Source organism: Ceratosolen solmsi, unplaced genomic scaffold (assembly GCF_000503995.2).
Source record: "Ceratosolen solmsi marchali unplaced genomic scaffold, CerSol_1.0 scaffold19, whole genome shotgun sequence".
NCBI classification, from domain to species: Eukaryota; Metazoa; Arthropoda; class Insecta; order Hymenoptera; family Agaonidae; genus Ceratosolen; species Ceratosolen solmsi.
This window is the reverse complement of record NW_011948443.1, coordinates 1,788,492-1,802,562: the sequence shown is the minus strand read 5'-3', so window position 1 is coordinate 1,802,562 and position 14,071 is coordinate 1,788,492. Positions and strand designations below refer to the sequence as shown.

The window sequence follows — 14,071 nt, the reverse complement described above, 5'->3', positions numbered from 1 at the left end:
GGGAGCTACGATAATCCGCCTATCAGAGTCCGAAGATGAGTCAACGATTAGTCTTTGTAAGTAGTATCTACTACAATAATTATATATATATATATATATATATATTGAGATTCAGAGTATTACATCGACAAGTACTAAGAACGAGGAAGCTACTCTTAAAACGACAGTGCGGAATAAATTCCAGTACGCGTCGTCAAGTTTCGTAACCCTCACCTTAGTTCAAGTTCGAAAGCTTACGAAAGTAAGCAAAACCCAGCGCAAGTGTCGACAATCTAGTTTCGCGCCACTTTGCGATATCTTTCAATCATAAAGCTGCATTCATAACCTCAACCACACACGTGCTCGTTCAAAAGGCGCTAGTGTCGACGAACGAAACTTCGCGCCATTCGCCATTCGTATTCAACAATCAAGCTGCATAGATTATTATACAGTTGTCTCCGCAACACATCACTTCAATCCAAGAATTTAGTTCTACAAGTAATAATAGTAATACTAGTCAACCTTGTCATTAGTAAATAACAGAATAAATAGCATACTTCAGTCATATCTTTATTGTATTATTATAATATCCCTTCCACTTGTGACCTGTCATCGCTACCACACAACACCCGTGATCTCTGAGTAGTCAACGGTATCAATATGTATCCTTCGCACCGGCCTTGGTAAAACAAGCCGGAACGGTGAATACATTTTGTACATAAATTATTTTATTGATAGTGAAAGAATTGAATTTATTATTAAAATGAATACTCTTTTAATTTTATTTGATTGTTCTATGACATAATAAATTAAATGTTGATATAAATAAACATTCATACTTGATATTTTATATAAAAGTACTCACAGCATAGGTTTCATATAAGGCGTGTGCAATACATGTATATTAACCGTGTCCATACATAGGTTGTTATCTACAAATTACACCGATTACAATTGTTATAATTTTGTGAATTGATAATAGAAACAAGATATTGCGTTGTATCAAAAGTATTGTAAAAGTATTTTTTTAAAAACAGGAAACTACTTCAAGCTTTTTTCTACAGTTATCACTCACTGTAGCGGTATACATACGTAATAATTAATTAAGTAAATAATCTAAGAAAGAAATAATGACGCTATATTCCTAAATTCATTAAACTAATCATAAATTAATTACGCGCTAGTGCTAATATAAAACAAGAGTGAAAACAAAAATCATATTACATATTCTCACGGATAAGACCGACGCATACTACTACTGAAGCAGCTCATAGATTAGACCGATGCATATATCGGCGGCGGAACCAACGCATACTACTATTATATATGCTCACGGATTAGACCGACGCATATACAGGCGACGGGACCAATGCATACTATTATTATATATGCTCACGGATTAGACCAACGCATATTACAACGAAAAGGATATACACTCATCAAAACGTAACAATATAAAATAAACATCACATATTTAATTCAATCATACCATTATTCATATACTTCATGGTCATTCATTATTTATTATATTATTATATTTAATAAAGGGAAAGACAAATAAATACTACAAGTAGTCTTGAATAATTGCACTGTCCCTTCCACTTGCCAGCAATATCTCCACCCAACATCTATAAGTTTTCAGTCTGTTCCCAGACAAGTATAAATTCACAAAAATTCATTTATATGAAATTAAGATGTATTGTTAAATTTGGTGTATAAATTATAAAAAAATTATTATATGTTAACAAGACTTTACATTTAACCGTTTCTAAGTTTAATATATAAAAAATTAATTTATCTTGTCTTATAGTTTATAATTGTAACAATTTCTACCTTTTTATAGAAAAATTCACTATCGATAATAAACTTGGAGGCTTTTATTCCATTTTTAATTCTGTTTAATAATTCATTAATTAATATGCAGAAAATAATTCATTTTAGAAATATCATAACCTAATTACCTGCCGAATTTATCATAATTTGAATATTTTTTATCCATATTATTATTTTTTTCAATCCATCTATATCATAGGAACTGAAACATATATCAGAGTACTTGAATTTTTTAAAATGGATTTGATTTTCTAGCGAATAATAAAGTGATAAAATTGATACGTAGAATTACGAAAATCTGAATTTGAATATAAATGATTGTGTGCAATAATTTAAAGTATTAAAGAACACCATTATGCAGTTGCAAAACAGATATATTTACATTTACATGAATAAATCCATTTAAACTATTTTCAATATTACACTCGATATTTATTCAATTAATAAAAAGCAATTCATTTAATGTTGATTAAAATCATCTATTAATACATTAGAGTATAGACAAACAAATTAACTCACAATGTAGAAAGCTGGTGTGTAGAGACCGAAAGAGGCGGTGCCAGCAGCGAACATTAACATTCGTACTGGTCGACAGTTAACAGGGCTGAAATCTATGAAAGGTTGTTGAAAAGCCTTCTGTGCAGATTTAGATTTCGGTTTAAGTTTGTTCTGTTGGTTCTTTAGATGTAAAATTGCATGACGTTGAGGGTGATAAAGTGAGGCATTACGATAAACTAATCCCAAAAAAATGGCCAAGAACAATATGCCAGTAATAGTTTGAAGACCAAGCCTCCAACCAAGTTTTCTGTGAAGTACATTCATTTCTTATTCATAGGTTTTATATTATTTATAAATACATATTTCTATGTATATTGTATTTAATTTGTACAATGTTAAACTATTATTGGATTATAAATTTGTATGTAATTTACTTTTTATTATAATTAATTAAAATATTTGGACTTATTTTAACGAGGGTTCAAAATGATTAGTTATTTTTCAAAATTTTGTCAAGGTAGTTGGGCTGTTAAAATCACGTGAAAACGTATTGATCATACAAGCTTGTTTTTTGCATCTTTTTAAAGAAGTTAATTACTTTTACTAAATTTTATTGATTTTCGTTTATCTTTAATGTCAAATTCTGTAGTACTAATAGAGAATCTGATTAAAAAGAAAAATAGTATTTCATTATTCCTCAATAATACACATTTGTATATGTTTAGGATTGGTACACCTAACATAAAAATTTCAATTTCCACAAAATTAAAATCATTATAACTCGCAATGTCATAAAAATTTGCTACGAAAATTCTTGGTAAAATTTAAAGCCTTTGCCTAAGAAAGTCCTACAATTTACCTGCATTGCAATTACGGAGAAGTCTCCAACCGGCAAAGGCTTGCCCTTCAACAATTGACAGAAATTTCTGGAACTGAAAATCTAACGGCACACAGGAATTTTCAACATAGCAACACTAAAGGTATTACGGATAGGCTCGACGACAAGCGCTCGCATATATTAAGGCAACGCGCATCGAAGCAAATGAGTCTTGTTGAGTGAGTCTAGAAGAAATAGTGCAAGTCACATCTAAGTGAAGTTCTACACGTCTGTCTACGGGGATCCATGCAAGGTATATCATTTATTAATTATCAATTTATTGCTGTCCGGTGCAAATCGCTCGCGGTGAGCCCTCTGCAACTTGATTCTTATCAGACCGCTACGAGGGCGCCGCCATTAGCCGTACGTCTCTCGTAATTAATTACCATTCGATTGCTACAAGGCGCATACGCTCGTGATGCGCCTTTAGCGATATTGATTCTCATTCATATCGCTACGGGGCGTCGCCATTTGCCATGCGTCTCAGTCAGACTACTTACCATCATTGTTACCAGTCGCGAGTCGCTCGCGGTAAGCTCTCTGCAAGTTGGTTCTCATAAGACCGCTACGAGGGCGTCGTCATTGACTTGCGCCGCTAGAAAGATAATTACTATTATTGCCAGCAGGCGCAAATTGCTCCTGGTAAGCCTTCAGCGACTTCGAATCTTATTCAGACTGCTATGAAGGCGCCGCCATTTGCCATGCGCCTTTAGCATGGATAATTATCATTTACCTACAAGACGCAATATCGTACCATTTATGTTACGGACTAAAACGGTTGAAAAGTGAAATACAAAAGTGGGAGAGGTATGAACGCGCCATTCAGTTATTTAAACAGAACAATAGCAACGAACGATCCAGGCTATGCTCTGTTGACGTCGCGGCCAATGTCGTCATGGCAACAAAACATCGGCGTTGTAAACAATAGTGCAATAATATTTAAGGACTGCGCTTCACACGTAGCAGCTAGTCTTTGACTCAGTCTAGTCTAGTAACAATTACGCAGTCATCATAACGGGAGTACTATTCGATTTTCAAGCTTCTGTCTACAGTCATCATTACTATACGTTTAAACATCTATTCAGTTACTTCACATCAGTGTCACTTGCGCCTAGACGAACTGCAATTAAAAATTCAGATAATCAAGAACACAAGAAAGAACTCACACTACTACAATAGAATAATTATCTATCTCATTAGAAGTAACCAACAATGCTACAATATTATAATTTTATAAGCAGAATAAATTAATAATCGAACTTAAATATATTACATTATACTTTTATCATTTCATTTGTGCCTTTTTTCTCTTAATTCATTATGGGGAGAGATTAATCCACTGAACTATTTATATATGGCTATTTATATAAATGGCAGTTCGACCCATAAAAACAAAACGTTAAAAATCGAACAATTTACCTACAACGAAACTGGTCCAATTATATCGCTAAGGAGTTACGTCACTGGCCACGCGTCTCTAGCGAACTTAATTCTCATATTTACTACGGAGAGGCGCTGCTACTAATAACACGCTTACAGAGAGAGAGAGAGAGAAAGAGTGCGAAAGTTACGTAATACTGCCATAAGAGCGCTTCGACTTGTAACACGCCCGCAGATAAGATCAGTCTCACCTTGCACACCGGGACGACACCCTGTAGTTTCTCTGCCAACCGTAAGGATCACGACGAGCTCAACAATACTAACAATTAACGTTGAATCATTGATCAATGGTAACAGAAACTTAAATAAAATCACGAAAACCAATTGTGCTTATACTGAATCGATTGTGTCATTAACCTCTCACTCATCCCCTCCATTTTTCCACCGTTAAAATGTCGGTATGGTCTAATTAACCACGTTGGTCTCCTGACCATACCGGGTAGCTGGAATTCCAAACAGTATATTTCTTGTCATAATTTTAACTTTAAATATGCAGTTTTCAACATTTTTTAATACACACATTTTCGTTAATTATTAGAGATATTATACAGATTTTATTAGCCTATTATGTTCCCCAGAAACGCGGATTTCGAAGGCGGTTGACGCTGAAAAACAATACAAAGAATAGAGTAAGAAAACTATGTTCAGTTTAGGTTTCGATAATAGCAATTAACCAATTGTATAGTTCAATTAATATTCGCAGATTAAGAATAAGAAAGAAGCTTAGATTCTCGAACGTTCTGCAAGTTGGCTTGTTTCCCCATAGCAGCACCTAAGCATTGTTGTCAGCTTTTTGTTGCCGCGCTGATACTTAAGAAAGTTATCACTCAGCAGTCACTCAGTACGCAGTGCTAGTTATTTCTCCGAGTCAGTCACTCGTCCTAGCCACGCCATTAAACGGAGTCTAGAGCAGAGAGAAAGTCACGCAACATACGCTCTCTCAGTGCAGCCATTGTAAGGAACTCATGCTCAATTCTCAAGTGCGCAACGGTTAACAACCAGTCAAGAGCCGACTGCAGCTCTAGACAATAGTTGACTACACAAAGCATGGTATCGGGCCCTTCTTAACTCGAAGGTATACCATCAGTCTTAATTGAGAATAACTACCACAGGAACATTCTCACACTCCCCTTATGAGTATGGTCGACTCTCCTTGCTAACCTTTACAATGTTAGCATAGACCTCAACCAAGCCATATTCCCCTTCAGGAAATATACAAAATCGATTACTGATCCTCATAACATCATCGAAGACATCGTCACCATTACCAAGGAGCAACTACATCATTGTGATAGAACATAATTCACTTTTCACTACGAGAAGTGAATACAGAATAATAATAGTGTAATTGTCAATAAAATCAAATAAATGATGTCCTTAACGAAGTTTACACATACTGTACATATTTATAGCCCTTCCACGTACGTTCTTTCTTAAGCATCGCTAAGGCGGGTGAGAAATAAACTGAACTATTGAAATTGGCAGTTCGAGCCAGAAAACTAAATTCATTTGATCCTTCGAATCGGATCAAAATAAACAAACATTATCGAACAGTAATTATTAAATGTATTTTTATAAAGTGGACAAAATCGATAAATATTTTTATTATATAATTTTATGAAAATCTGTTCATTTATTAATTATGAAATTTTTTAATATATATATCTTGAATGGATATATGTAGACTATTTATCTTAGAAAAATAATTAAATATAATTTGCCATTCAATTATATATACATTTATATATATTTATATTTTATAAGTTTATAAAATCATATATATGCCTTATATCTTACCCAACAGCTTCTTTGTAACAAACGCTGAAAACTGCTATACCAATACCGGTACCAGTTTGGACAATCATTTCCACAAATTCTCGACGTTTCTTAAAATAATGTCCTAATATAAGCCCAGCAGTTTCACGTACCAACCCAGCTCCAACACCAAGCACTAGTCCATAGCTGCATTACCACATATATTTCAAGTTATGTTACATTAGATTATAGGATCCATTTATTGATAGACTCATTGTAGTTATTTTTGTTTATTCTACCTTGTGTATGAGTAAGATTAGAAGAATGGCAATAAGAAAAATCAAATGAAGTAGCACACAAAGATTGAAACATATTTGACTTATAAATATTATTATACCTGAGAAGTACTTGATGCGGTTTAACTGAGAAGGACATGAAAAGTGATGCTAAAGCTAGAACAAGACCACCCATGAAAGCTGTAAATCTAATGCTGCTACGACGACATGTACCGAGAACAATAGGTGCTGTGACGCGCGATATTGCAGCACTCAATGAACCGATCCACACTACACATTAAATACAAATATTTTAGCTTGTTTTGAAAATATTTTATAAAAAAATGAAATGGTATTTATTTAAAATTGAAATTTTCGATTTATTTTTGAGCAAATATAAAATTTACAAGTACATATGTGTACTTCATTTAATATAAGTATTAAGAATTATAATCAAAAGTTATTTGCTCAATATGAATCATAATACTACAAATTGCACATTCAAAAATGTATAATATTGAAATGTGATAAAAAATCTTAGTTAAATATTGTGTCAGCATATTTTTAATATAACTTCCATAACTTTATGTATATATAACAATTATATATATAAATAGATTTAATTTTTAATTTAGAATTATATAAAAATTACAATAATAAATTTATTTAATGAATTTTGTTATAGCTTTTCTACACTTATTTTGATATAGATATTATTGTATTGTTTCTCATTTATAATAACGTGTATAATACTATATATAGCTGGTATTAATAACAATTGATAGTTCATTTCTAAGTATTGATAGATGTTTCTTCAAAGCTACTCAAAGTTTAATTAATAATGTAACTTTTTAAAACATTATTTCATAAAATTAAAATAATAAAAATGTAATATTATAGATACAATATAGGACCATCTAATAATTGAAGACTAAACAATCGTTCATCTTAAATTATTTTGTTAATTAGAAATTTTAAATAAATAATTTAAAAGAAATGTTTTATTCAACACGTGTAAAAACTTCATTTATATTAAAAAGAGGCAGACTATGTATAAGCTATGAATATATTTGATAATCAACTTATTATAAATAGACATAAACTAATTATAAAATAGACTGTAGAAGATTTATTCATCTAATCTAAAAAGAAGAAATTTTAATGGAAAATCACAATAAGCAACGAGACTGTTGCATATACATAAAAATCACTATGAACTTTAATTGCAAGATTATTTTATTTGTAAATTTTTATGTTTGTTGTGATCTTCAAAATCTAGTAAGTATATAAAAGTAGACATTAAATCTGATAATATTATAGCGACGCAATAAAATACATATTTGAATTGATAAAATACAGCATAATTTAATTGAATAAGTCATATAAAAACACAATTTCTAAGTCGAAAATTCGACAATTACATTTCAAATTTCTTTAATTTTATGATGCAATAAAAAATAATCCACAGAAAACATAATGACAAATTAAGTAAGCAAATAGTTGAATACAAATTTAAGATATTAGCAGTATAAGACGGTAAAGGCTAAGAAAGAGTAAATTGTAGACAAAAAATACAAAAATTAATTTTTATGTTAGATACGAATAACAAATATATAAACAATAAAATTCCTAACAAAAATAGATATTAGATCGCTGTTCCGAATTGGACCATTTATTTGAGACCTTCGGTTTTCGGAAACTTTACATTTTCTCACGCCGATTTCCCGATTACCTAAAAGCTTAGAATTCTCGAACGTTCTACAAGACTGCTTAGCCTTCGCGTAGCAACGACGACCGAATTATTGAATCTTCCAAGGCTTTTGTATAAAAAGTATCCACCGTTCCGGCTCGTTCTACCAAGACCGATTCGAGGGACACAAATTGTTGCTGTTGACGACTCAGAGACCACGGGATGTTGTGTGGTAGCGATGTTAGGTCAATTGGAAGGGATAGTATAATAAATTCAATATTAATATATCTTGTTGTTACTCTGTTGATTCTGTTATTTCCAAATACAGGGATGATTATTATTACTGTTACCAATTGTGGAACTATAGTTGTGTATATTACGTTTGCGGTGGCAAGCGTACACATTTTATTGTAAAACTGCGTGTTGTTTCTACTATGAGCGCGAATGACGCAAAGACTGGTTGAGGTTGTGGTCCTCAATCCTGAGGTAATTGGATGTTATACTTTCCTCTCTTGGCGTAGTGCACTAGTGTTATTCCTTGGGAAGTAAGAGGTCGTAACGCTCTTACCACCTTATAGAGAATTCCACGTGTGGTGAATATAAGCGCTGAATGGCGGGAAGATCGGCAAGATCAGCAAAATGGCTCGAAGACTTGGTGACACGTGCTGTTCTTAATGGGCACTGGCTTCTCCTGTGAGAAGGCCTCAATTCCTTTTGTATGCTCGATGACCGGGCTTCTTTACTCCGAATCTTATATGTTGGTTATGATAATTGAAGTAGTTTTTTTTAATGAGGACTTCAACTGGTATTTGTCTTTGGACTCTGATAACGGAAATTTACGTCTCCTTTCTTTCAGGACTTGTAACGAATGTTGTTTGAATTACTTTAAGGGACTTTCCACTTCGAATAAGGACTTTGTACGAGAGAAATTAAATCTTGAAATTGTCTCTCTTAAAAACATTCACTGACGATGGTTTTCACTTGGGATCCCTTCCCCTTTTTTGTGTTCAATCAGAGCGCGGTTTTTGGGCAGCATGATTGAGTATGCACGCCTCTTTCCCACTTCTGAAGAATTTATGCTTTGACAATGATAACATCGAAAAGTGTCTTCGGTGGCACCGCTTACAATTGGAAAGCTCACCCCTCTCTTCGATTTAGCAAAGTGGGGGTTCTTGGTCAAACGTCGTCGCTCGGCTCGTGCGAGAGGCAACATTCGTCGTACTTTACAACAATGTATGCGTTGTGTCTCGTGGGATTGAGAGCGCACATGTACCAAGGATGGCTTGTTATCATACGTGCAGGGTTTTAGGTTGCAATGAATTTTTAGAAATGTTTTTCTACTCAATAGTTTCTGTATATCTAACACTCTCAAAATGTTCTAGCATAAACAGACTCGTCGCGTTCTTGCCAGTAAACAACAAGATCGCTTAACGCGATGAAAAACAATAAGCGAGTTTGAAATGCGAAAATATATAGCAATGACTATTCACGAGTGTTTTCCAGATGTACCAACCTTTTCGAGCCTCCAACGACCGTGGGGGAAATTCTTAGAAGTTATGTCCGTTCATTATTTCTCTTGAAATAATAGTTGTTGGGATTTTTCCAGGCAAAGAAAGGGTTCTCACAATCTCGAACAGCTTTGCTTTCGAAAGTCTAGTTTTCGATCGTTTCCGAAGGCTGCTTAGCCTCGAACGATTACGTTTGCTTTCGCCGAATTCTTGATCGTTTACGAAGGCTGCTTTGTCTCGAACGGTTACATTTGTTTTCACCGAATTCTCGAATAGCCGGAACTTGGATTCCCGATCGTTCTTGAAGGCTGCTAGCCTTGAACGATTATGTTGCTTTCGCCGAATTCTTGAATAGCTGAAAGCTTGTTTCGTACTAGTGTTAGTTGTCGCGCTGATACTTAGGGAAGCGTGCGTCAAGACTCCACGTAGTTAACATGAAGCAGTTATTCAATACGTAGTGTCGGTACTTATAAAGTTTACAGTGTCAGTTATTCCCTACAATCAGTCACTCTTCCTAGCCAGTCATCTACGCCCAAACCACGCTATCGCACGGAGTTAACACCAAGGAGAAGGCCACGCAACACACGTTCTCTCAATAAAGACTTTGCAAGGAACGCTCGTTTACTTCTCCGGTGCACACAGACAACAATTCGTCAAGGGCTGACTGCTGTTCTAAAAAAATAGTCGATCTACACTCAAAAGTATATCATCTGTCTTTATTGAGAATAACTAGCACACACATAGTCACATACTTCTCTTATGAGCGTGGACCACTCTTCTTGCTGACCTTTACAACGTCAGCACAGAACCCAACAAGCTATATTCCCCTTCAGGGAATACACAAAATCTATTGCTGATTCCCATAACATCATCAACGACATCGTCACCATCACCAAGGAGCAATCACATCATTATAATAGAATAATTCCCTCGCTTCCACAATAGAACTACAATAATGTAATTTTTAATAAAAATAAAATTAACGATGGCCTAAACGAAGTTACACTCTGTACATATTTACAGCCCTTACACACGTCTCCTTTCCTAAACATCGCTACGGCGAGAGACTAATAAACTGAACTATTGAATTTGGGAGTTCGAGCCAGAAGCTAAACTTTCTAATGCACGCTTATTACATTTATACATCTATTTAACAAATAAATATTTTATAACTTACGTTAAATAGAAGAAAAAAAATTAAAAAAAGAATAAAATATAATTATGAAAAGCATATAGAACCAAACTGTTTCTAAAGTATATAATGATCTATATAATTCATATCAACACTTTTACTAACAAAGACTAATATAGAAAAATTGAAAAAATTGAATAAAATTACATTATTCCATTTAAAAATGTAAAAGAGTATCTATTTTGGTTGTTCATTACACATATATGTAATATATATATATATATATATATATATATATATATATATATGTACATTAACTTTAAAAAAACCAATTATATATTTATAGTAATAATATATTAAATAGTTGCGTTTTTTATTTTATTTATATCCGAAAGTATCCGAATTAAACAATTATTTATTGTAACAATCGTCACTCTTTTGGTACATAAAAATACATAAAATGTATGATTATGTAAAAAGCTTACTATTCGATTTTAAGAGTTGGTTTTATAGCTCGAACTGGCAATTCAATAGTTTAGTGAATTAGTCTCTCGTCATGATAACTTTATAGAAAATAATACGTGAAAGGGCTGAAAAATATTATGTATTATGTATTTTTGTAAAACAAAAATAAATATTATAATAATATTGCACTGTCGTTGAGAGAGAAGATTATTCTATTGTAGTGATGAGGGTGTTTCCTTGTGTTCTTGATTATTGTAAATTCTAAGATGGTGTTTGAATCAAGCATGCTTGGTAGATGGAATGACTATACTTAATAGAGTGTAAGAATTCTTGATGGAAATTAGTGCGTAATCAATTATTCTTTTAATTATGACGGGAGCTGTTGAAAACTAGTCACACGCAAGTCATTAGTAGCATACCTTCGAGCTCTGATGGACTAGATTGTCGTGTATTTTTTTGTAGATTGTTTATGATTGACGTGTTGCGTCAATTGTGTCGATTCATTTGCGGGCCTGTACGGTGTCGAAGCGTTTGTTCAAGAGAGCGTAAGTTTTCCAATCGACTCTTGTGGGCCTGTATGATTTCGAAGTGTTAGTTCGAGAGAGCGTAAGTTTGCGCGTCTGTAACAAGCTTATTTAATATAAAGAGATGTACCTTGTAAACTGCCGACGAGTAGTGTCGATTTACTGCGTAGTTGATGCGCCCCTTTTGATTACTATTCCAATTGGCTTCACTGTAAAATCACTACTTAATCTGATGATTTCTTTTTAATAATGTACGTGTATTTTTAAATAGGCTGCCGAATATGTGGCCACGCGTCGTCGTCACAGTATATACTAAAACACTGAGCGGTAATAACTGTTAAGTGAACGAGAGGTAGAATTACAATGAGCGTATAAGCCTTTTGAATACGCGCACAAAGCCGAAGGCTTGATCATTCCGTGGTCGCTCTGCTGAAATTACCGACCGTTCCATGGCGGTCGTGCTGAGGGCAGACCGCGACCCATGTCGGCTTCTACTGGTAGAGGTTTAGATAGGTTCACTGCGGCCGGGTCACGGCAAGATGTTAGCCGAAAGCGCAGTTCAGTAAGAGGTAGCTTCAGTAAGGGTGGTTCGGCAAGAGATGTTTAGCAAGACAGCGAGGCATGCCGCGTGCTTGCCTTATAAATCCACGCGGCGACTCACTTGCACTGGAATCTTACATGAGGAGAAAGAAAAATCTATTAGTTCGACGAAAGAAAAAATAAGGCGTAATAACAATAGAAACTTCCGGGCGATGTTATTCCTCGAAGACCATATAAACATTACGGGCCACTTGAAACCAAAACATAACAAGTAGACGAAAAATTCTCGTCCAAGTGTTTACAGAAATCTGAGATCTAAAAGGCCATCGATGCCGACAATTGGCGGTCTTGAAACTGGCTTCAATCTAGAACACTTACTTATAACATCTTTGTAAAAGCTCAAGCATCGCGTATAAAAGTATAACATAACTTCAGATAAAAATCACATTATTCTTAATTGGATAGAATAACAGATATATATCAACTTTTTGTATCTAAATAATGATTGTAATAAACATTTGTTAATTGCTGAGTTTCAGATACATTGATCTAAAAAGTTATACTTATGTAAATATATAGTTTAATATAAAAAGGGTAAATATCCGATTAAAATCTTTTATGGTATTTATACGGTGATACTATGTAGTAATAATGAATTAATTAAAAATTAGTCTTAATTATTTTATTTTAAAAAGCTTAATTGAAATCAATATCAGATGAATTAAAGATTAAGTAATTCAAAGAGCTTCAATAGAAAACAATAATTATATATAATACTGAGATTTACCAATGTTCATTAAATATGATTGCCCAAGATGTTTGATAATATATATATATAATTGACCAAAAGCAAGCTGCATTCCGTTAGTTAACAATACAGCCAAAAAACCGGCTGTGCAGACAAGCCATCCCCAGCCGCCTTCTGGATAAAAATGCATACGAATTCTAGATATATTTACCCCTATAAAAGAATAATAATAAATTAAAAATTCCAGATTGATTATATTACATAAGATAAGAGTACATTTATTCAATACTATTGATTAACTAATCAAAATAAAATAATTTTTCATATACTTTTAGACCTTACATTTTTTATTATTTTGTAAATAGGGTACATATTTTTATGTGTATAAATCATTTAGATACCATTTACTCAAAAAATAATGTATTATTTTAATAACTATATATTACGTTTGCACAATATCGTTTAAAAATTGTAATTAAAATTACTGCATCGGTAATCGACATTTTCGCTATTACAATATAATTTTTTATCAAATATTTTAATTCTTTCTTTCTTATTTCTAGTTTTCGATTATATATAAATATCTATATTTACTTTTATATTTATAATAATTGAAAGATGCATTTTTTTCAAGATATATTTTTAATAATTTATATTTCTAAAATATGAAAACCATCTATATAGAACTATACATATTTACATAATTTGAACTGATTTTACTTTAACGAATATTTTATATTATTTAGAATTAGACTAAGTCCACCAGTTTACTGAAGGGAGAAAAGTGTGGATAAGTGGGAGGGGTAG

The 14,071-nt window shown here is 33.1% G+C and overlaps 1 protein-coding gene across 1 annotated transcript in view; it reads right to left on the bottom strand.

The window, feature by feature from the left end:
* Nucleotides 1-2,322: 2,322 nt before the first annotated feature.
* Nucleotides 2,323-14,071, bottom strand: part of LOC105365981 (monocarboxylate transporter 10) — a 33,627-nt gene continuing 21,878 nt past the window's right edge. Inside the window, exons 4-7 of the mRNA XM_011504281.1 lie at nt 13,304-13,477; nt 6,780-6,948; nt 6,425-6,589; nt 2,323-2,617 (exon numbers count right to left, since the gene is read on the bottom strand). Coding sequence (XP_011502583.1) covers nt 2,323-2,617; nt 6,425-6,589; nt 6,780-6,948; nt 13,304-13,477 — 803 coding nt within the window. The remainder of the gene's footprint in view (nt 2,618-6,424; nt 6,590-6,779; nt 6,949-13,303; nt 13,478-14,071) is intronic.